At 44.3% G+C, this 24442-nt stretch overlaps 1 protein-coding gene across 1 annotated transcript in view; it reads right to left on the bottom strand.

Annotated features, from left to right (window-relative positions):
* Positions 1-24442, bottom strand: part of GRAMD1C (GRAM domain containing 1C) — a 237016-nt gene that overhangs the window by 131190 nt on the left and 81384 nt on the right. The window contains exons 3-5 of the mRNA XM_088450779.1: positions 21642-21726; positions 13502-13605; positions 10604-10699 (exon numbers count right to left, since the gene is read on the bottom strand). Coding sequence (XP_088306905.1) covers positions 10604-10699; positions 13502-13605; positions 21642-21726 — 285 coding nt within the window. The remainder of the gene's footprint in view (positions 1-10603; positions 10700-13501; positions 13606-21641; positions 21727-24442) is intronic.

Below are 24442 nucleotides of genomic sequence, written 5' to 3'. Positions count from 1 at the left end.
GCAGTAATCCTCACAGTCATGTTACTGCCTTCCTGTAATTCTAATAGTAACTATAAAATAATACTATGATGGCTATAGGACAGGGTGATAGTAGTCAGGGCGCGCGTTGTACTGCAGTAATCCTCACAGTCATGTTACTGCCTTCCTGTAACTCTAATAGTAACTATAAAATAATAATATGATAGCCATAGGACAGGCTGAAAGTAGTCAGGGCGCGCGTTGTACTGCAGTAATCCTCACAGTCATGTTACTGCCTTCCTGTAATTCTAATAGTAACTATATAATATATACTATGATGGCTATAGGACAGGCTGAAAGTAGTCAGGGCCCCCGTTGTACTGCAGTAATCCTCACAGTCATGTTACTGCCTTCCTGTAACTCTAATAGTAACTATAAAATAATACTATGATGGCCATAGGACAGGCTGAAAGTAGTCAGGGCGCACGTTGTACTGCAGGAATCCTCACAGTCATGTTACTGCCTTCCTGCAATTCTAATAGTAACTATAAAATATACTATGATGGCTATAGGACAGGCTGAGAGTAGTCAGGGCGCGCGTTGTACTGCAGTAATCCTCACAGTCATGTTAGTGCCTTCCTGTAATTCTAATAGTAACTATAATATAATACTATGATGGCTATAGGACAGGCTGATAGTAGTCAGGGTGCGCGTTGTACTGCAGTAATCCTCACAGTCATGTTACTGCCTTCCTGTAATTCTAATAGTAACTATAATATATATACTATGATGGCGATAGGACAGGCTGATAGTAGTCAGGGCGCCCGTTGTACTGCAGTAATCCTCACAGTCATGTTACTGCCTTCCTGTAATTCTAATAGTAACTATAACATAATACTATGATGGCCATAGGACAGGCTGAAAGTAGTCACGGCGCGCGTTGTACTGTAATAATCCTCACAGTCATGTTACTGCCTTCCTGTAACTCTAATAGTAACTATAATATATACTATGATGGCGATAGGACAGACTGATAGTAGTCAGGGCGCGCGTTGTACTGCAGTAATCCTCACAGTCATGTTACTGCCTTCCTGCTATTCTAATAGTAACTATAACATAACACTATGATGGCTATAGGACAGGCTGAAAGTAGTCAGGGCGCGCGTTGTACTGCAGTAATCCTCACAGTCATGTTACTGCCTTCCTGTAACTCTAATAGTAACTATAAAATATACTATGATGGCTATAGGACAGGCTGAAAGAAGTCAGGGCGCGCGTTGTACTGCAGTAATCCTCACAGTCATGTTACTGCCATCCTGTAACTCTAATAGAAACTATAACATAATACTATGATGGCGATGGGACAGGCTGAAAGTAGTCAGGGCGCGCGTTGTACTGCAGTAATCCTCACAGTCATGTTACTGCCTTCATGTAATTCTAATAGTAACTATAAAATAATACTCTGATGGCTATTGGACAGGCTGAAAGTAGTCAGGGCGCGCGATGTACTGCAGTAATCCTCACAGTCATGTTACTGCCTTCCTGCTATTCTAATAGTAACTATAATATATACTATGATGGCTATTGGAAAGGCTGAAAGTAGTCAGGGCGCACGTTGTACTGCAGTAATCCTCACAGTCATGTTACTGCCTTCCTGTAACTCTAATAGTAACTATAATATAATACTATGATGGCGATAGGACAGGCTGAAAGTAGTCAGGGCGCCCGTTGTACTGTAATAAGCCTCACAGTCATGTTACTGCCTTCCTGTAACTCTAATAGTAACTATAATATAATACTATGATGGCTATAGGACAGGCTGATAGTAGTCAGGGCGCGTGTTGTACTGCAGTAATCCTCACAGTCAGGTTACTGCCTTCCTGTAACTCTAATAGTAACTATAATATATACTATGATGGCTATAGGACAGGCTGATAGTAGTCAGGGCGCCCGTTGTACTGTAATAAGCCTCACAGTCATGTTACTGCCTTCCTGTAACTCTAATAGTAACTATAATATAATACTATGATGGCTATAGGACAGGCTGATAGTAGTCAGGGCGCGTGTTGTACTGCAGTAATCCTCACAGTCATGTTACTGCCTTCCTGTAATTCTAATAGTAACTATAACATAATACTATGATGGCGATAGGACAGGCTGATAGTAGTCAGGGCGCGCGTTGTACTGCAGTAAGCCTCACATTCATGTTACTGCCTTCCTGTAACTCTAATAGTAACTATAATATATACTATGATGGCGATAGGACAGGCTGATAGTAGTCAGGGCGCGCGTTGTACTGTAGTAATCCTCACAGTCATGTTACTGCCTTCCTGTAATTCTAATAGTAACTATAATATATACTATGATGGCTATAGCACAGGCTGAGAGTAGTCAGGGCGCGCGTTGTACTGCAGTAATCCTCACAGTCATGTTACTGCCTTCCTGTAATTCTAATAGTAACTATAATATATACTATGATGGCTATAGCACAGGCTGAGAGTAGTCAGGGCGCGCGTTGTACTGCAGTAATCCTCACAGTCATGTTACTGCCTTCCTGTAATTCTAATAGTAACTATAATATATATACTATGATGGCTATAGGACAGGCTGATAGTAGTCAGGGCGCCCGTTGTACTGCAGTAATCCTCACAGTCATGTTACTGCCTTCCTGTAATTCTAATAGTAACTATAAAATAATACTATGATGGAGATAGGACAGGCTGATAGTAGTCAGGGCGCGCGTTGTACTGCAGTAATCCTCACAGTCATGTTACTGCCTTCCTGTAATTCTAATAGTAACTATAAAATAATACTATGATGGAGATAGGACAGGCTGATAGTAGTCAGGGCGCACGTTGTACTGCAGTAATCCTCACAGTCATGTTACTGCCTTCCTGTAACTCTAATAGTAACTATAATAAATACTATGATGGCGAAAGGACAGGCTGAAAGTAGTCAGGGCGCGCGTTGTACTGCAGTAATCCTCACAGTCATGTTACTGCCTTCCTGTAACTCTAATAGTAACTATAATATATACTATGATGGCGAAAGGACAGGCTGAAAGTAGTCAGGGCGCGCGTTGTACTGCAGTAATCCTCACAGTCATGTTACTGCCTTCCTGTAATTCTAATAGTAACTATAATATATACTATGATGGCTATAGGACAGGCTGAGAGTAGTCAGGGCGCCCGTTGTACTGCAGTAATCCTCACAGTCATGTTACTGCCTTCCTGTACTTCTAATAGTAACTATAATATAATACTATGATGGCTATAGGACAGGCTGATAGTAGTCAGGGCGCGCGTTGTACTGCAGTAATCCTCACAGTCATGTTACTGCCTTCCTGTAATTCTAATAGTAACTATAATATATACTATGATGGCGATAGGACAGGCTGATAGTAGTCAGGGCGCGCGTTTTACTGTAGTAATCCTCACAGTCATGTTACTGCCTTCCTGTAATTCTAATACTAACTATAATATATACTATGATGGCTATAGGACAGGCTGATAGTAGTCAGGGTGCGCGTTGTACTGTAGTAATCCTCACAGTCATGTTACTGCCTTCCTGTAATTCTAATAGTAACTATAACATAATACTATGATGGCGATAGGACAGGCTGAGAGTAGTCAGGGCGCGCGTTGTACTGCAGTAATCCTCACAGTCATGTTACTGCCTTCCTGTAATTCTAATAGTAACTATAAAATAATACTATGATGGCTATAGGACAGGCTGATAGTAGTCAGGGCGCGTGTTGTACTGCAGTAATCCTCACAGTCATGTTACTGCCTTCCTGTAATTCTAATAGTAACTATAACATATACTATGATGGCGATAGGACAGGCTGAAAGTAGTCAGGGCGCGCGTTGTACTGCAGTAATCCTCACAGTCATGTTACTGCCTTCCTGTAACTCTAATAGTAACTATAATATATACTATGATGGCTATAGGACAGGCTGAGAGTAGTCAGGGCGCGCGTTGTACTGCAGTAATCCTCACAGTCATGTTACTGCCTTCCTGTAACTCTAATAGTAACTATAATATATACTATGATGGCGATAGGACAGGCTGAAAGTAGTCAGGGCGCGCGTTGTACTGCAGTAATCCTCACAGTCATGTTACTGCCTTCCTGTAATTCTAATACTAACTATAATATAATACTATGATGGTGATAGGACAGGCTGATAGTAGTCAGGGCGCGCGTTGTACTGCAGTAATCCTCACAGTCATGTTACTGCCTTCCTGTAATTCTAATAGTAACTATAATATATACTATGATGGTGATAGGACAGGCTGATAGTAGTCAGGGCGCGCGTTGTACTGCAGTAATCCTCACAGTCATGTTACTGCCTTCCTGTAATTCTAATAGTAACTATAAAATAATACTATGATGGCGATAGGACAGGCTGATAGTAGTCAGGGCGCGCGTTGTACTGCAGTAATCCTCACAGTCATGTTAGTGCCTTCCTGTAACTCTAATAGTAACTATAATATATACTATGATGGCGAAAGGACAGGCTGAAAGTAGTCAGGGCGCGCGTTGTACTGCAGTAATCCTCACAGTCATGTTACTGCCTTCCTGTAACTCTAATAGTAACTATAATATATACTATGATGGCGAAAGGACAGGCTGAAAGTAGTCAGGGCGCGCGTTGTACTGCAGTAATCCTCACAGTCATGTTACTGCCTTCCTGTAATTCTAATAGTAACTATAAAATAATACTATGATGGTGATAGGACAGGCTGATAGTAGTCAGGGCGCGCGTTGTACTGCAGTAATCCTCACAGTCATGTTACTGCCTTCCTGTAACTCTAATAGTAACTATAATATATACTATGATGGCTATAGGACAGGCTGATAGTTGTCAGGGCGCGTGTTGTACTGCAGTAATCCTCACAGTCATGTTACTGCCTTCCTGCTATTCTAATAGTAACTATAATATAATACTATGATGGCTATAGGACAGGCTGATAGTAGTCAGGGCGCGCGTTGTACTGCAGTAATCCTCACAGTCATGTTACTGCCTTCCTGTAATTCTAATAGTAACTATAATATAATATTATGATGGCGATAGGACAGGCTGAAAGTAGTCAGGGCGCGCGTTGTACTGCAGTAATCCTCACAGTCATGTTACTGCCTTCCTGTAATTCTAATAGTAACTATAATATATACTATGATGGCTATAGGACAGGCTGAGAGTAGTCAGGGCGCCCGTTGTACTGCAGTAATCCTCACAGTCATGTTACTGCCTTCCTGTACTTCTAATAGTAACTATAATATAATACTATGATGGCTATAGGACAGGCTGATAGTAGTCAGGGCGCGCGTTGTACTGCAGTAATCCTCACAGTCATGTTACTGCCTTCCTGTAATTCTAATAGTAACTATAATATATACTATGATGGCGATAGGACAGGCTGATAGTAGTCAGGGCGCGCGTTGTACTGTAGTAATCCTCACAGTCATGTTACTGCCTTCCTGTAATTCTAATACTAACTATAATATATACTATGATGGCTATAGGACAGGCTGATAGTAGTCAGGGCGCGCGTTGTACTGCAGTAATCCTCACAGTCATGTTACTGCCTTCCTGTAATTCTAATAGTAACTATAAAATAATACTATGATGGTGATAGGACAGGCTGATAGTAGTCAGGGCGCGCGTTGTACTGCAGTAATCCTCACAGTCATGTTACTGCCTTCCTGTAACTCTAATAGTAACTATAATATATACTATGATGGCTATAGGACAGGCTGAAAGTAGTCAGGTCGCACGTTGTACTGCAGTAATCCTCACAGTCATGTTACTGCCTTCCTGTAATTCTAATAGTAACTATAACATAATACTATGATGGCGATAGGACAGGCTGAGAGTAGTCAGGGCGCGCGTTGTACTGCAGTAATCCTCACAGTCATGTTACTGCCTTCCTGTAATTCTAATAGTAACTATAAAATAATACTATGATGGCGATAGGACAAGCTGAAAGTAGTCAGGGCGCCCGTTGTACTGCAGTAATTCTCACAGTCATGTTACTGCCTTCCTGTAATTCTAATAGTAACTATAATATATACTATGATGGCTATAGGACAGGCTGAAAGTAGTCAGGGCGCGCGTTGTACTGCAGTAATCCTCACAGTCATGTTACTGCCTTCCTGTAATTCTAATAGTAACTATAATATATACAATGATGGCGATAGGACAGGCTGATAGTAGTCAGGGCGCCCGTTGTACTGCAGTAAACCTCACAGTTATGTTACTGCCTTCCTGTAATTCTAATAGTAACTATAATATATACTATGATGGCTATAGGACAGGCTGATAGTAGTCAGGGCGCCCGTTGTACTGCAGTAATCCTCACAGTCATGTTACTGCCTTCCTGCTATTCTAATAGTAACTATAATATATACTATGATGGCGATAGGACAGGCTGAAAGTAGTCAGGGCGCGCGTTGTACTGCAGTAATCCTCAGTCATGTTACTGCCTTCATGTAACTCTAATAGTAACTATAATATAATACTATGATGGCTATAGGACAGGCTGAAAGTAGTCAGGGCGCACGTTGTACTGCAGTAATCCTCACAGTCATGTTACTGCCTTCCTGTAACTCTAATAGTAACTATAAAATAATACTATGATGGCGATAGGACAGGGTGATAGTAGTCAGGGCGCGCGTTGTAGTGCAGTAATCCTCACAGTCATGTTACTGCCTTCCTGTAATTCTAATAGTAACTATAAAATATACTATGATGGCTATAGGACAGGCTGAAAGTAGTCAGGGCGCGCGTTGTAGTGCAGTAATCCTCACAGTCATGTTACTGCCTTCCTGTAATTCTAATAGTAACTATAAAATATACTATGATGGCTATAGGACAGGCTGAGAGTAGTCAGGGCGCGCGTTGTACTGCAGTAATCCTCACAGTCATGTTACTGCCTTCCTGTAACTCTAATAGTAACTATAAAATATACTATGATGGCGATAGGACAGGGTGATAGTAGTCAGGGCGCCCGTTGTACTGCAGTAATCCTCACAGTCATGTTACTGCCTTCCTGTAACTCTAATAGTAACTATAAAATAATACTATGATGGTGATAGGACAGGCTGAAAGTAGTCAGGGCGTCCATTGTACTGCAGTAATCCTCACAGTCATGTTACTGCCTTCCTGTAATTCTAATAGTAACTATAAAATAATACTATGATGGTGATAGGACAGGCTGAAAGTAGTCAGGGCGCGTGTTATAGTGCAGTAATCCTCACAGTCATGTTACTGCCTTCCTGTAATTCTAATAGTAACTATAAAATATACTATGATGGCTATAGGACAGGCTGAGAGTAGTCAGGGCGCGCGTTGTACTGCAGTAATCCTCACAGTCATGTTACTGCCTTCCTGTAATTCTAATAGTAACTATAAAATATACTATGATGGCGATAGGACAGGCTGATAGTAGTCAGGGCGCGTGTTGTACTGCAGTAATCCTCACAGTCATGTTACTGCCTTCCTGCAATTCTAATAGTAACTATAAAATATACTATGATGGCGATAGGACAGGCTGAGAGTAGTCAGGGCGCGCGTTGTACTGCAGTAATCCTCACAGTCATGTTACTGCCTTCCTGTAATTCTAATAGTAACTATAAAATATACTATGATGGCTATAGGACAGGCTGAGAGTAGTCAGGGCGCGCGTTGTACTGCAGTAATCCTCACAGTCATGTTACTGCCTTCCTGTAATTTTAATAGTAACTATAATATATACTATGATGGCTATAGGACAGGCTGATAGTAGTCAGGGCGCCCGTTGTACTGCAGTAACCTCACAGTCATGTTACTGCCTTCCTGTAATTCTAATAGTAACTATAAAATAAATACTATGATGGCGATAGGACAGGCTGAGAGTAGTCAGGGCGCGCGTTGAACTGCAGTAATCCTCACAGTCATGTTACTGCCTTCCTGTAATTCTAATAGTAACTATAAAATATACTATGATGGCTATAGGACAGGCTGAGAGTAGTCAGGGCGCCCGTTGTACTGCAGTAATCCTCACAGTCATGTTACTGCCTTCCTGTAATTTTAATAGTAACTATAATATATACTATGATGGCTATAGGACAGGCTGATAGTAGTCAGGGCGCCCGTTGTACTGCAGTAACCTCACAGTCATGTTACTGCCTTCCTGTAATTCTAATAGTAACTATAAAATAAATACTATGATGGCGATAGGACAGGCTGAGAGTAGTCAGGGCGCGCGTTGAACTGCAGTAATCCTCACAGTCATGTTACTGCCTTCCTGTAATTCTAATAGTAACTATAAAATAAATACTATGATGGCCATAGGACAGGCTGAAAGTAGTCAGGGCGCGCGTTGTACTGCAGTAATCCTCACAGTCATGTTACTGCCTTCCTGTAATTCTAATAGTAACTATAATATATACTATGATGGCTATAGGACAGGCTGAAAGTAGTCAGGGCGCGCGTTGTACTGCAGTAATCCTCACAGTCATGTTACTGCCTTCCTGTAACTCTAATAGTAACTATAATATATACTATGATGGCGATAGGACAGGCTGAAAGTAGTCAGGGCGCCCGTTGTACTGCAGTAATCCTCACAGTCATGTTACTGCCTTCCTGTAATTCTAATAGTAACTATAATATATACTATGATGGCTATAGGACAGGCTGATAGTAGTCAGGGCGCGCGTTGTACTGCAGTAATCCTCACAGTCATGTTACTGCCTTCCTGTAACTCTAATAGTAACTATAATATATACTATGATGGTGATAGGACAGGCTGAGAGTAGTCAGGGCGCGCGTTGTACTGCAGTAATCCTCACAGTCATGTTACTGCCTTCCTGTAATTCTAATAGTAACTATAAAATAATACTATGATGGTGATAGGACAGGCTGATAGTAGTCAGGGCGCGCGTTGTACTGCAGTAATCCTCACAGTCATGTTACTGCCTTCCTGTAACTCTAATAGTAACTATAATATATACTATGATGGCGATAGGACAGGCTGAAAGTAGTCAGGGCGCGCGTTGTACTGCAGTAATCCTCACAGTCATGTTACTGCCTTCCTGTAATTCTAATAGTAACTATAATATATACTATGATGGCTATAGGACAGGCTGAGAGTAGTCAGGGTGCGCGTTGTACTGCAGTAATCCTCACAGTCATGTTACTGCCTTCCTGTAACTCTAATAGTAACTATAATATATACTATGATGGCTATAGGACAGGCTGAGAGTAGTCAGGGCGCGCGTTGTACTGCAGTAATCCTCACAGTCATGTTACTGCCTTCCTGTACTTCTAATAGTAACTATAATATATACTATGATGGCGATAGGACAGGCTGAGAGTAGTCAGGGCGCGCGTTGTACTGCAGTAATCCTCACAGTCATGTTACTGCCTTCCTGCAATTCTAATAGTAACTATAATATATACTATGATGGCTATAGGACAGGCTGATAGTAGTCAGGGCGCGCGTTGTACTGCAGTAATCCTCACAGTCATGTTACTGCCTTCCTGTAATTCTAATAGTAACTATAATATATACTATGATGGCGATAGGACAGGCTGAGAGTAGTCAGGGCGCGCGTTGTACTGCAGTAATCCTCACAGTCATGTTACTGCCTTCCTGTAATTCTAATAGTAACTATAAAATAAATACAATGATGGTGATAGGACAGGCTGATAGTAGTCAGGGCGCGCGTTGTACTGCAGTAATCCTCACAGTCATGTTACTGCCTTCCTGTAACTCTAATAGTAACTATAATATATACTATGATGGCGATAGGACAGGCTGAAAGTAGTCAGGGCGCCCGTTGTACTGCAGTAATCCTCACAGTCATGTTACTGCCTTCCTGTAATTCTAATAGTAACTATAATATATACTATGATGGCTATAGGACAGGCTGAGAGTAGTCAGGGCGCGCGTTGTACTGCAGTAATCCTCACAGTCATGTTACTGCCTTCCTGTAATTCTAATAGTAACTATAAAATAAATACTATGATGACTATAGGACAGGCTGAGAGTAGTCAGGGCGCGCGTTGTACTGCAGTAATCCTCACAGTCATGTTACTGCCTTCCTGCTATTCTAATAGTAACTATAAAATAATACTATGATGGCTATAGGACAGGCTGAGAGTAGTCAGGGCGCGCGTTGTACTGCAGTAATCCTCACAGTCATGTTACTGCCTTCCTGTAACTCTAATAGTAACTATAAAATATACTATGATGGCGATAGGACAGGGTGATAGTAGTCAGGGCGCCCGTTGTACTGCAGTAATCCTCACAGTCATGTTACTGCCTTCCTGTAACTCTAATAGTAACTATAATATATACTATGATGGCTATAGGACAGGCTGAAAGTAGTCAGGGCGCGCGTTGTACTGCAGTAATCCTCACAGTCATGTTACTGCCTTCCTGCTATTCTAATAGTAACTATAAAATAATACTATGATGGCGATAGGACAGGCTGAAAGTAGTCAGGGCGCGCGTTGTACTGCAGTAATCCTCACAGTCATGTTACTGCCTTCCTGCAATTCTAATAGTAACTATAAAATAAATACTATGATGGCTATAGGACAGGCTGAAAGTAGTCAGGGCGCCCGTTGTACCCGTTGTACTGCTGATTGCAGGCTATTACCTTTTCGCTCTCGGTGCTGATCTGGATGGCATTGGGTATAAGGCGGGCAGTTTTCTCTTTGGTCATAGAGGTGACATCTCGGAGGGGGAGACAGATCTACAAACACACAACACATAACGGATTTGGTGAAGTCATTGTCTGTGCATTGAATTAGTACATCTAACAGAAGACAGAATTTAGGAAACAAACCTAGGTCCACAAACATAGGGGAGAGCTTGTTACAGTGTAGGAGAACACACAGTACATGGTCAATGTGATGGGTATAACGGGCTTTTTCTGCACTGCAGAGCATTTCCCTGCTCAGAGGGGTAAATTTACTAAGTTCCGTGTTTGTCCGAGATTGCATTCACAGGGAGTATTTTGTCATTTTTACAAACACAGGAATTTACTAAGGTAAAAACATTTCTACCTGTAATTAATCGAGGAAAGGGTTAAAAAAATATATATATTTTAAATGACGTGGATTCCCCTTCCTCACCAAAGCATAACCAACCCCGGGCTCCTGAGCCAGTCCAGGTTCTAAAAATACGGGGGACAGCCATGCGAGTCACAGCCAATCAGCGGTCGCTTACTCTAGAGCGGCCTCTGCTTGGCTGGCGGCCCGGCAAATGACGGATACTACGAGGGCTCCGTCGTTTACCAGGGAAGAGATGTATGTGGAAACACATACAGTACATCTGTTCAATGTCCGTGGTCGGGTAACTCATTTTTTATTTCCCTGGTCGGGACTCTACAGGAGAACAGGACCTAATTGCGCCAGGAGATAGGGGAATATTTAATATTTTTTTGTTAGGGAAACCCTTGGATTAGTACTGGACAAGGGGACCGACCACCAGGGAGAAGGTAAGTATGTGTAAGTGTGTAATAAAATTATACTATCTATGGTGTGTGTACTGTAGTTTTTTTACTATTTTTTTTTTACAGTGGGGGTATGGGTGGAAGTTGCTTACAAATTGGTAAGTGCATAGCGGATGTGAGCAAGGAGATTAGGCCAAACCAGAGAAGGTTTATTGACTATAACAGGATACACTTGACAGAAGGTAAACAGCAGTCAAAACGAAATGGTATCAATCTCTCTTGGGCTTAATATTGTACAGCCGTACAGCACTGTGATGCCCCAATAACACAATGCCAATCTTGGGCTCATGTAGACCCTTTTTATACAGCCAAGTAAACAAGTCTTGCATCTGCAGTCTAATCAGCCTGACCTTTAGGTATTGACTCAGACAAGTGATATTATTGAGGCTGATGAGTCATGTACCATAACATAGCCATGTGATGTTATTATGGCTACATGCACAATAACATTAATTTAAAAAGACAGCTTGTAGTGTTTAAGCATTTAACTAAATGTCAACACATATAACTTCTTATACAAACTACACAATGAAAAACTTATTTTTTTTTATGATGATGATGATTTGTTGGGAGCTGACAGAGGTGTTGACCTTGTATACCTCTGACCATTGGTTTTAGAATTAAATAGGTGAGTATTCAAATACCCGCTTTTAATTTTTACTTCAGCCGAAAAAGCTATAGACATTGTGGGGCGTTTAGGGAGTTTGAACACATTTGTCCAAATTCCCAGGTATAAATGCATTTAGTACAATAACCACAACTGTGTGCCTATGCCAACCTGCAAAGACGTGCGCAGGTCTGCACAAGAACATCAGACTTACATCCATGTTTTAAAACATGTCTTGATAGTGAAATACACATTTGCTGTTAAATATAAAAAATAATATATAATAATCTGCTAAGGTCTGTCCGGTCTCCAACAAGCATGTGCAGTGGAAGTCGGGGCATGTGCCCCACTGGCTCTCACTGCTAGGGAGAATGGACAAACCCCAACCAATCAGGAGAGGAGGAGGGTGAATGCATCTCCGGAAACGCGATAAGTATGGGGGGGTGGGACACAGCGGGGTGGAGCGGGACAAAGCAGCAGACAGAGAGGTAGGATGGGGCGGGACAGAGCAGGCAGAGAGAGGGATGGGGCAGGACAGAGCAGGCAAAGAGAGAGGGATGGGGCAGGACAGAGCAGGTCACAGAGAAGGATGGGGCAGGACAGAGCAGGCAGAGAGAGGGATGGGGCAGGACAGAGCAGGCAGAGAGAGGGATGGGGCAGTACAGAGCAGGCCGATAGAGGGATGGGGCAGGACAGAGCAGGCAGAGAGAGGGATAGGGTAGGACAGAGCAGGTCAGAGAGAGGGATAGGGTAGGACAGAGCAGGTCAGAGAGAGGGATAGGGTAGGACAGAGCAGGTCAGAGAGAGGGATAGGGTAGGACAGAGTAGGCAGAGAGAGGGATGGGGCAGGACAGAGCAGGCAGAGAGAGGGATGGGGCAGGACAGAGCAGGCAGAGAGAGGGATGGGGCAGGACAGAGCAGGCAGAGAGAGGGATGGGGCAGGACAGAGCAGGCAGAGAGAGGGATGGGGCAGGACAGAGGAGGCAGAAAGTGGATGGGGCAGGACAGAGTGGAGGAGAGGGCAGAGCAGCGAATAGAGAGGGGGGCAGGGTAAAGGCAGTGGCAAAACACTGAGGTAACCCGGCATGTGCCAGGTCACTTTACTAGTAAATAATTTAATTTAAACAAACTCCATATCTCCTTCCTGTGTACGAATAAAAACACAAAATTGTGCTATATTAGTTATTAGTACAGGACGTTAGATATAGGGGGGGATGATTACATGCAAGTTGGACATACTCACACTAGTGGTCCCATATAGTCCTAGGTAAGTCACAGGATTACAGTCAGCCTGAGTAGAGTGTGTAGACTAACTCCTGGTCACGCTCATACTGGGCTATGTATTGCATCGTGTATGTATATGTATGTATGACATAATAATATAACGTAATACCCCTTGCGGGGCTGCTTACAGTGCAATATCCAGGTCTTACCAAAGTCTCCCATCGGAAGATGTTGCTGTGGAAGCAGATCCAGTTCTCGGAGAGGTAGAGGCGCCCCTGAAGTAGGATGTCTTTCTGTAAGGCGCAGGCGTAGTCTGAGAATACAAAAAGCCAAGTTATCTACATAGGGCGAATGGTAATAATGTGAGATACACACAGCAGACGCCTGGTAATGTAAGATACATACAGCAGAATGGGAAGCTGACCTTGGACCATTGCCAGAAGATGTGTGGAAATCAGCCATGGGTAGTCCAAGAGTAGCTACTACAACAGTTCGGTTTCAGCAAATTCAACTGTTCCTGCTACATAGAATATATCTAACGCCAGATCGCTTATTTAAATTCGGTGGTAGATCTGATTCAAAATGCCCAAAATGTAAATCCCCTAATGGTAATTTTTGGCACCTAATATGGTCATGCTCTATTATAAGTTCTTTTTGGGAAGAGGTTAATTGTATATTGACGTCCACTGGTGTTCCTAGGGATATGCTAACACCCATGGTATGTACACTGGCTGTTATTGACGAGGATACATTAGATAAACATTTTGTACAATATGTTGTTAATTTATGTATGCTCGCCAAGGTTTGCATAGCTAGAACATGGTTGGCTCCTGAGGGTCCAACGATAGGACAATGGGTAGCACTGGCAAATGAGACCTTGGCACACGAGAACTTTGTGTATTTAGCCAGGAAGGCTGAGAAGAAATTTTATCTTGTTTGGGGTGGATGGCTGGATTCGCCATATGGGAAGAGACAAGAAGAGAATAGGGCCCTGATTCAGAGCCGGACGCTCTGACCAGAGCGCTCGCTCTGAATCAGGGCCCACCTCCATTAATATAGAGCGTCCTCCTGGACGCTCGTATAGCTGTGGGTCACCACCCACAGCATATACGAGCGTGCAAAATGATGGTCGCGATGGTCTTCACCATCGCGACCATCGGAACTGCGAGTAAAAGCCTGCGGTTCGGTTTCTCAACCGCAAGGCCAGGAGTGATTTTGGCTCTATCAGATCCAAAATCACTCCCACTGACATCACTAGTGATGTCAGTGGGGCCGGCTTCAGACGGTAGGCATTCCCTTGGGAACGCCTCCGTCTGGCAGGCACGCCCACCAGAGGAAAGTCCTTCGCTCGTCGGGTCTCACACATGCGCACGACGGACTGCCGCTCGCGAGTGGGTCTGAATGACCGCCTAGATTTGATCAGGCGCGGATAACCAATGGGGATAGAGATGTGCACAGTACTTTTTTTTCTAATAATTGTAATGCAGCCGAAGGGATGTACATATGTGTAATGTATTACATGTTCGTATGAGGAGGTTGTAGAAATGCTTCAATTTAGGTATGTAATGTATAGACGAGATGTATGCCATAATTGTGAATACATGGCATAATATGCCCTGTATGCTTTATACTATGTTATTGGATATGATTAATATAAGAGACCACACAGAGGCGGTTGGAGGATGCAAGCGTTCGCTCAGAAACTGGGCGGCCGCTTGCATCCTGACCGGCCGCCTCTGTTTCGGATGTTAGGCTGTGGGTTTACACCCACAGCTCTAACGACCGCTAGGGTGATGGTCGCGATGGTCATAGACCATCGCGACCATCGGGGCTTACGACGAGACCCTAGGGTAGGGTCTCACTTGTCGTAAACCCCGGAGAGCTTCTGGCTCTGTCAGAGCCGGAAGCTCTCCACTGACATCACTAGTGATGTCAGTGGGGCCTCCCCCAAACGGCAGGCGATCCCAGGGGAACGCCTCCATATGGGCTGCCACCCTCCCGGCCCACCTTCCAAACGGGGCGAGCTGTCAATCAACATAGACAGCTCGCCCCCTTTGGAAAGAGACCCGCTACGACCGGCGCTGTCGGTCGTAGCGGGTCTCACGCATGAGCACAAAGGAGCCGTCTCCCTCGTGCGCATGCACACTGGACAAACATCGAGGCGGCCGTGCGGTTGTAGACCGTACGTCCGCCTCTGAATGAAGCCCAGAGATTGTTTAATGTGATGTACTTTATTATTGTACTTTTATGTTTTGTTTTCTGTTTTATGTTCTACTTTTACTTTTTCTTGAAAATAAATAAAAACTATTAAATTAAAAAAAAAGATACATACAGCACACGCCTGGTAATGTAAGATACACACAGCACACGCCTGGTAATGTAAGATACATACAGCAGACGCCTGGTAATGTAAGATACATACAGCAGACGCCTGGTAATGTAAGATACATACAGCAGACGCCTGGTAATGTAAGATACATACAGCACACGCCTGGTAATGTAAGATACATACAGCACACGCCTGGTAATGTAAGATACACACAGCAGAGGCCTGGTAATGTAAGATACACACAGCACACGCCTGGTAATGTAAGATACACACAGCAGAGGCCTGGTAATGTAAGATACACACAGCAGAGGCCTGGTAATGTAAGATACATACAGCACACGCCTGGTAATGTAAGATACACACAGCACACGCCTGGTAATGTAAGATACACACAGCAGACGCCTGGTAATGTAAGATACATACAGCACACGCCTGGTAATGTAAGATACACACAGCAGAGGCCTGGTAATGTAAGATACATACAGCACACGCCTGGTAATGTAAGATACACACAACAGAGGCCTGGTAATGTAAGATACATACAGCACACGCCTGGTAATGTAAGATACACACAGCACACGCCTGGTAATGTAAGATACATACAGCAGACGCCTGGTAATGTAAGATACACACAGCAGACGCCTGGTAATGTAAGATACATACAGCAGACACCTGGTAATGTAAGATACACACAGCAGAGGCCTGGTAATGTAAGATACATACAGCGGACGCCTGGTAATGTAAGATACATACAGCAGACGCCTGGTAATGTAAGATACATACAGCACACGCCTGGTAATGTAAGATACATACAGCAGACGCCTGGTAATGTAAGATACATACAGCAGACGCCTGGTAATGTAAGATACATACAGCAGACGCCTGGTAATGTAAGATACATACAGCACACGCCTGGTAATGTAAGATACATACAGCACACGCCTGGTAATGTAAGATACACACAGCAGAGGCCTGGTAATGTAAGATACATACAGCGGACGCCTGGCATTGTAAGATACATACAGCAGACGCCTGGTAATGTAAGATACATACAGCACACGCCTGGTAATGTAAGATACACACAGCAGACGCCTGGTAATGTAAGATACACACAGCACACGCCTGGTAATGTAAGATACACACAGCAGAGGCCTGGTAATGTAAGATACACACAGCAGAGGCCTGGTAATGTAAGATACACACAGCAGAGGCCTGGTAATGTAAGATACATACAGCACACGCCTGGTAATGTAAGATACACACAGCACACGCCTGGTAATGTAAGATACACACAGCAGACGCCTGGTAATGTAAGATACATACAGCAGAGGCCTGGTAATGTAAGATACACACAGCAGACGCCAGGTAATGTAAGATACACACAGCAGAGGCCTGGTAATGTAAGATACACACAGCAGAGGCCTGGTAATGTAAGATACACACAGCAGACGCCTGGTAATGTAAGATACACACAGCAGAGGCCTGGTAATGTAAGATACACACAGCACACGCCTGGTAATGTAAGATACATACAGCAGAGGCCTGGTAATGTAAGATACATACAGCAGAGGCCTGGTAATGTAAGATACACACAGCACACGCCTGGTAATGTAAGATACACACAGCACACGCCTGGTAATGTAAGATACATACAGCAGAGGCCTGGTAATGTAAGATACACACAGCACACGCCTGGTAATGTAAGATACATACAGCAGATGCCTGGTAATGTAAGATACATACAGCAGACGCCTGGTAATGTAAGATACATACAGCAGACGCCTGGTAATGTAAGATACACACAGCAGACGCCTGGTAATGTAAGATACACACAGCAGACGCCTGGTAATGTAAGATACACACAGCAGAGGCCTGGTAATGTAAGATACACACAGCAGAGGCCTGGTAATGTAAGATACACACAGCACACGCCTGGTAATGTAAGATACATACAGCACACGCCTGGTAATGTAAGATACACACAGCAGACGCCTGGTAATGTAAGATACACACAGCAGACGCCTGGTAATGTAAGATACACACAGCAGACGCCTGGTAATGTAAGATACACACAGCAGACGCCTGGTAATGTAAGATACACACAGCAGATGCCTGGTAATGTAAGATACACACAGCAGAGGCCTGGTAATGTAAGATACACACAGCAGAGGCCTGGTAATGTAAGATACACACAGCAGAGGCCTGGTAATGTAAGATACACACAGCAGAGGCCTGGTAATGTAAGATACACACAGCACACGCCTGGTAATGTAAGATACACACAGCAGACGCCTGGTAATGTAAGATACACACAGCAGACGCCTGGTAATGTAAGATACACACAGCAGACGCCTGGTAATGTAAGATACACACAGCAGACGCCTGGTAATGTAAGATACACACAGCAGATGCCTGGTAATGTAAGATACACACAGCAGAGGCCTGGTAATGTAAGATACACACAGCAGATGCCTGGTAATGTAAGATACATACAGCGGACGCCTGGTAATGTAAGATACATACAGCACACGCCTGGTAATGTAAGATACACACAGCAGACGCCTGGTAATGTAAGATACACACAGCAGACGCCTGGTAATGTAAGATACACACAGCACACGCCTGTTAATGTAAGATACACACAGCACACGCCTGGTAATGTAAGATACACCCAGCACACGCCTGGTAATGTAAGATACATACAGCGGACGCCTGGTAATGTAAGATACACACAGCAGAGGCCTGGTAATGTAAGATACACACAGCACACGCCTGGTAATGTAAGATACACACAGCAGACGCCTGGTAATGTAAGATACATACAGCAGAGGCCTGGTAATGTAAGATACATACAGCGGACGCCTGGTAATGTAAGATACATACAGCAGAGGCCTGGTAATATAAGATATACACAGCAGACGCCTGGTAATGTAAGATACATACAGCAGAGGCCTGGTAATGTAAGATACATACAGCACACGCCTGGTAATGTAAGATACATACAGCAGAGGCCTGGTAATGTAAGATACACACAGCAGAGGCCTGGTAATGTAAGATACACACAGCACACGCCTGGTAATGTAAGATACACACAGCAGACGCCTGGTAATGTAAGATACATACAGCAGAGGCCTGGTAATGTAAGGTACACACAGCAGATGCCTGGTAATGTAAGATACATACAGCAGACACCTGGTAATGTAAGATACACACAGCAGAGGCCTGGTAATGTAAGATACACACAGCACACGCCTGGTAATGTAAGATACATACAGCAGACATTCGGTAATAAGATACATACAGCAGACGCCTGGGGAAAACAGAAAAACCTCAGTTATGTTTGATTTCTCTTACACTTTTTTGTAACTTAGTGAGGCACAACCAGAGCGGTGCCTCATTATTATCAGTGGTGTAGTAAGAGAGAATGTTCCCCAGGTACTAGACGCACTTTGGACGATATAGGGAACCCCAAAGTGTGAGAAAAGGAATATACAGGTCTATGTACTGAGCCTTGGAGAGAGATAAAGTACAAACCAATCAGCTCCTAACTGCCATATTTCAAACACAGCCTCTAAAGTGACAGTTAGGAGCTGATTGGCTGGTACTTTATCTCCATTCACTTTATCTCTCTCCAAGGCTTAGTACATAGATCTCAAAATTAGAAGATGAGGAAAACTCTGTTGTGAGAAAATAGGTTAACGAAGCAATAGGCTGGTTCTATCTTTGGAGGCGGTACATTCTGAGACCCTCCCTTTCACCTCGCCTCCCTGTAATCTGGCCACGCCTCCCCACATGCTGACCACACCCTCTGAACAGTGGCCACACCCTGCTACAGGAGGTATAGATTTAGCCATGTTTAGGAATTCTCTACATTATGCTGCTCCCCAGAAGACCATGATAGGCACCTCATCAATTCACTAGGAACTGGTGACATCACTGAGGCACGAGGCACTTCAGATACACTCCATAAAATGTCTGCTGCAGTACAAACAAAAGCTGTAAAATGATTGTTTTGATGACTTTGGACTATTCTTTAACCCACTACAGGATGCTGACATTTGACGAGTCGGCAGGAAAGCCCCAGCCGAGCAGTGAGATGTGTAATTGTGACCTGACACAGCTTAGTATGGACATAGAAATGTCACTGGAGACTGTGTGTGGCCCCTGACCCAGCCCCTCAGGCCTCTTGTGCGGTCCCCCTCCCCATTCATTATGAACACCAGGGAATCCTGTCTATTTCTATCCTCAATGGTCGGTGGTCCTATATGCCAGGTCACTTATGGACGACGCGTGGCTTCCCTGACCTCCTGGAATAGCCTGTATCCCCTGCTGGGGAGCTCTGTGTCTGTCACCTGATCACTGCCCATGCTATAACATGTGCTATGCTGGGACTCTACACAAGAAAATATCACATGAGTAGTGTATAACTAAAAGAAGAGATTGATGGATGTGAGAGAGCCTGATGGACAAGTCTTCCCTGGCTCCAGCCTCTGGATACTCTCCGCTCTAGAACTGGGCCCTGTGGGTCTGTCCCTGGTCATCTGTGTCTCAGTTTCCCAAACGGGACAGGTCAAACATTTCACAATTGGGAACTACACATATAAAAACAATTTTTATATATAAATAACACATATACAATACTGTTAATTATCCTAGTATTACGGTTTATATTGTCTGGTGATTTTGCAGTTTTGAACCTTTTTTTTGGATCATGTTTTGGACAATGGACCTGATTCAGTAAGAGTCGCTATTGCGTTCGCAGCTGCGAATTTCACGGAACGCAGCAGCGAAAATATGCTAATGCTTTCCAAAGTTCAGCCGGCATAAATACGCCCACTGCTGCTTTCTCACATCCGTCCAATGTCGCTCTTCTGTGTAAACATCAGAACCATCGCCGCACATTGCACTGGTACGCAGTATGGGCCTCATTCAGACCCGCTCGCAAGTGCTGAGCGCTCGCAAGTGGGTCGATGTGAGGGTCCTGCGCACGCTCAGCGGCCACACTGCGCCAGCGCAAGCCTCGGAGCGAGAGAGAAATTCTCTTGCTTCGGGGCTCACTACAAAAGGGGCGGCTGTCGATGGTGATCGACAGCTCAACCCGTTTTGTAGGCGGGTTGGGGGGTGGCTGCCCAAACGAAGGCGTTCCCGAAGGAACGCCTGCCGTTTGGGGGCGGCCCCACTGACATCACTCGTGATGTCAGTGGTGAGCTTCCGGCTCTAATAGAGCCGAAAGCTCACTGGGGCTTGCGGCAGACGGGACCCTACCACAAGGGTCTCGTTGCAAGCCCCGATGGTCGCGATGGTCTCGACCATCGCGACCATCAACCTGGTTACTCGCTAAAGCTGTGGGTGGTCACCCACAGCTTAGCGAGCGGCCAAGAGGCCGGATTTTAAATGTGAAGCGGCTGCCCTCATTCAGAGTGAGCACTTGCATTTTGCGAGCGGCTCTGAATGAGGTCCTATGTACACCAGATCTGACCGGCCGCAGACGCTGCAAGTCTCCTCGCACGCAGCGAGCTAACAAGCTGCGTATGCAATCACAGTGGCTTATTTATGCACGCCCAAGCAACGGCGTTCAGACGGACAGACGCCTCAGTTTTTCTGACCACTCTCCCGTCACCACCCCCAAACGCTCACAGCCTGTCACTCACTCTGCGATAGATTCCTTTGTGCATACTTAATCGCAGCGCAATTGCAGCCGGCGTGCAGTGCCCCTTATACGCATGCGCAATGACTAACAATCGCTTGATCTGCGTATGTAGTTGCATTAGCAATCGCTGCTGAATCAGGCCCAATATCTCTATTTACAGGATTCCCCTTAAACAAGACAGTGGCAGATTACCCCAATATTATAATATAATGATGATGTACCCTGCCAGGATTGGTAACAGACCGGGCACTGCAGGAACTACTCTATTGTACAGCAACGCTCTGGTTGGGTACCACACATGCAGGATGTATCTGAGGAGAACACAGCCAGACACACGCACCTCTCCCTGAGACGGGCGAGTCGCACTTACCCACTATCAGCTTCTCACACTCCGGCAAGTTCTTGAATAGTTTCCGAAACTCTTCACTCCTCTGTTTATAAGTAGAACTGGAGACCTGGGGGAGAAGGAGGGGGTTACAGGATGGCACATCCCTGGCACCTCATTTACACAGATAACTTACATATATAATATCACCCCCCAGAATGCAGTCCCTGGGAGCAGTCTCCATCCTATCTGCTGTGCACACAGTGTATGGGGTGATATAAACACAACACGTGTCCAGGGACATATGGGGAGGGAAATGTACATTCCGCACAGGAGAAAGCTATGGAAACAAGCTGGACCTAAATAGCTTCCCAGGACCACAGGGAGGAATTCTCAGCTCATGCACCTGGTGATCCTGGGGATGGCGTAGGCAGAGCGGGCGCCAGGTGACGTATAGAAACTGGAATAATTATAAACTTGACATTAAACAATATATTCCATTCACTAAAGTAGTACAGAAGACAATGACACATTAGTTATGGTGACCACAAGCCTATTTATATTCTTTCCATGATTGGTTTATCAGAAATGTGCATTAAATATGAAATCCCCAAACGCTGAGGTTTTACTCTTTTTTACTACTCTGGGAGAGATTTATCAAAGCTTGGAGAGAGATAAAGTTCCAGCCAATCAGGTCCTAACTGTCATTTGTCATACACAGCCTGAGACATGGCAGTTAGGAGCTGATTGTTTCGTTCGCAGCTACAGAAGGTGAGAGAAACATTCTGAGACGGCACAGGGTTGCTTAGATGTTCGATGTGCGACTAATGTTTCGTCTTTTGTGCGCAAGCGGCGGATGTGAGATGCCGGAGGTGGGCGACTCTGCGCACAAGACATCAGCTAAAACAACAGATATTTTTACTAAACCGTTGCTTATGGAGTCACAGTTGCGACGGGATCTGCGTGCACCTCTAAATCCGGCCCTCAGTCTCCTCTCCTGCGAGCAAGGTTTACGTCCTCCACTATTCTACAGTGCCCAACCCTCTGACCACAAAATGTCAATAAGGGGCCTATTCATCAACACCAAACTAACAGTTTTAAGGACCTTTTTAATAAATGTACTGTTTATATATACTTAACGCAGGAGATTAAGTTAAGTCCGTCTGTGTTAATTTCCACACTCCCCATACATTAGTACAGGGATGTAGGAATGGGGTCACTATATAAGAGGCACTGCATAGGTGGGGGACTACTACTGGGGGCACTGTATAAGGGGCACTACTGAGGGCACTGTATAAGGGGCACTGCATGAGGGGACCACAACTGGGGGCACTGCATAGGGGGGACCACTACTGCTGGGACTACTGGGGGCACTGCATAGGGGGGGACCACTACTGCTGGCACTACTGGGGGCACTGCATAAGGGGGGCCACTACTGCTGGCACTACTGGGGGCACTGCATAGGGGGGACCACTACGGCTGGCACTACTGGGGGCACTGCATAAGGGGGGCCACTACTGGGGGCACTGCATAGGGGGGCCACTACTCGGGGCACTGTATAAGGGCTTGTGTAGCTATCGAAGGTGGAGGCGTGGGGGGGAGGGCGTAAGGCTGAAGAAATGCCTAGGGTGCCAAGATATCCTGCACCGGCCCTGCTGGACCCCCTAAAATGGATAATTTTGTTACCAGGACCGTATAGAAGGCTGTTTAAGTACTGTAGGTTTTTAAATAGTGTCAAATGGCTGATTTGTGTGTTTTTTGTTGTTGTTTTTTTTAATGCAAGAAAATGATAAAAAAAAAACTTTTTTCATTTAATCTCAAACGAATTAAAGGAAAAATGCAAAAAAAAAAAAAATGGAAAAAGGGTGATTTGGGGTACTTTGAGGGCACCTTGAAAAATGTAAAATATATATTATAAAAAACAATTATTATTCAACTAAAAAAATATTGAAATAAAATTTGGGGTGCCTAAACTAATTAAAAAGTTTATTTTGGGAAAATTTGAGTATTCTTTTTTTTTTTACGCAAAAAGTAATTATTGGCCTAATTAAGCTAATTGGAAACTTCCAAATGCCTAATAAGTCATTAGGGTGAGGGGGGGGGGGGGGAGTGTCCAAGGGGTTCAGCACAGTATCCTGACATTTTAACCTTATAATAAAGATTTTCCTTTCCATCTCTCACCCTCAGGGAGGTGCGAGTGGAAAGTTGCGAATTCAGTCTGACTGATTCAGTGCGAGTTGCAAATTGGATTGCAAAATGAATTAGCTATTTATTTATTTATTTATTTATTAACCGTTTCTTATATAGCGCTTTACAATTGGAAACATAAATAGAACAAAACTGGGTAATAACAGACAGATATATAGGTAGGAAGGCCCTGCTCGTAAGCTTACAATCTATAGGGAAATAGGCATTGATACACAAGGATAAGTGCTATATATTGCATTTTGATCCAACCAGAATGCAGAGTTTCTTGGTGGGCTGCATGATCCATTCACACTGGAATGTCGGCCAAATATCAGGAGGATGTGAAAGAAAGACAATATGTAAGGTTATGTGTGGACTGTGAGAGTTGGTTCTGGAATCTGATAAGCTTGCCTGAAGAAGTGAGTTTTCAGGGAACGCTTGAAGAATTGGAGACTAGAGGAAAGTCTTATTGTGCGTGGTAAGGCATTCCATAGAGTGGGTGCAGCACGAAGAAAGTCCTGTAACTGTGAATGGGAGTAAGTAATGCGCGGGGATGAGAGACGCAGATCTTGTGCTGAGCAGAGAGGTCGGGTTGGGAGATATTTTGAAATGAGTGAAGAGATGTATGTTGGTGTGGTTTGGTTAATATCCTTATGTGT

This window comes from Taudactylus pleione, unplaced genomic scaffold, assembly GCF_031769625.1.
Source record: "Taudactylus pleione unplaced genomic scaffold, aTauple2 ptg000523l, whole genome shotgun sequence".
In the NCBI taxonomy this organism is placed as follows: domain Eukaryota; kingdom Metazoa; phylum Chordata; class Amphibia; order Anura; family Myobatrachidae; genus Taudactylus; species Taudactylus pleione.
The sequence above is the reverse complement of the archived record's forward strand: the minus strand, read 5'-3'. Positions and strand labels throughout refer to the sequence as shown.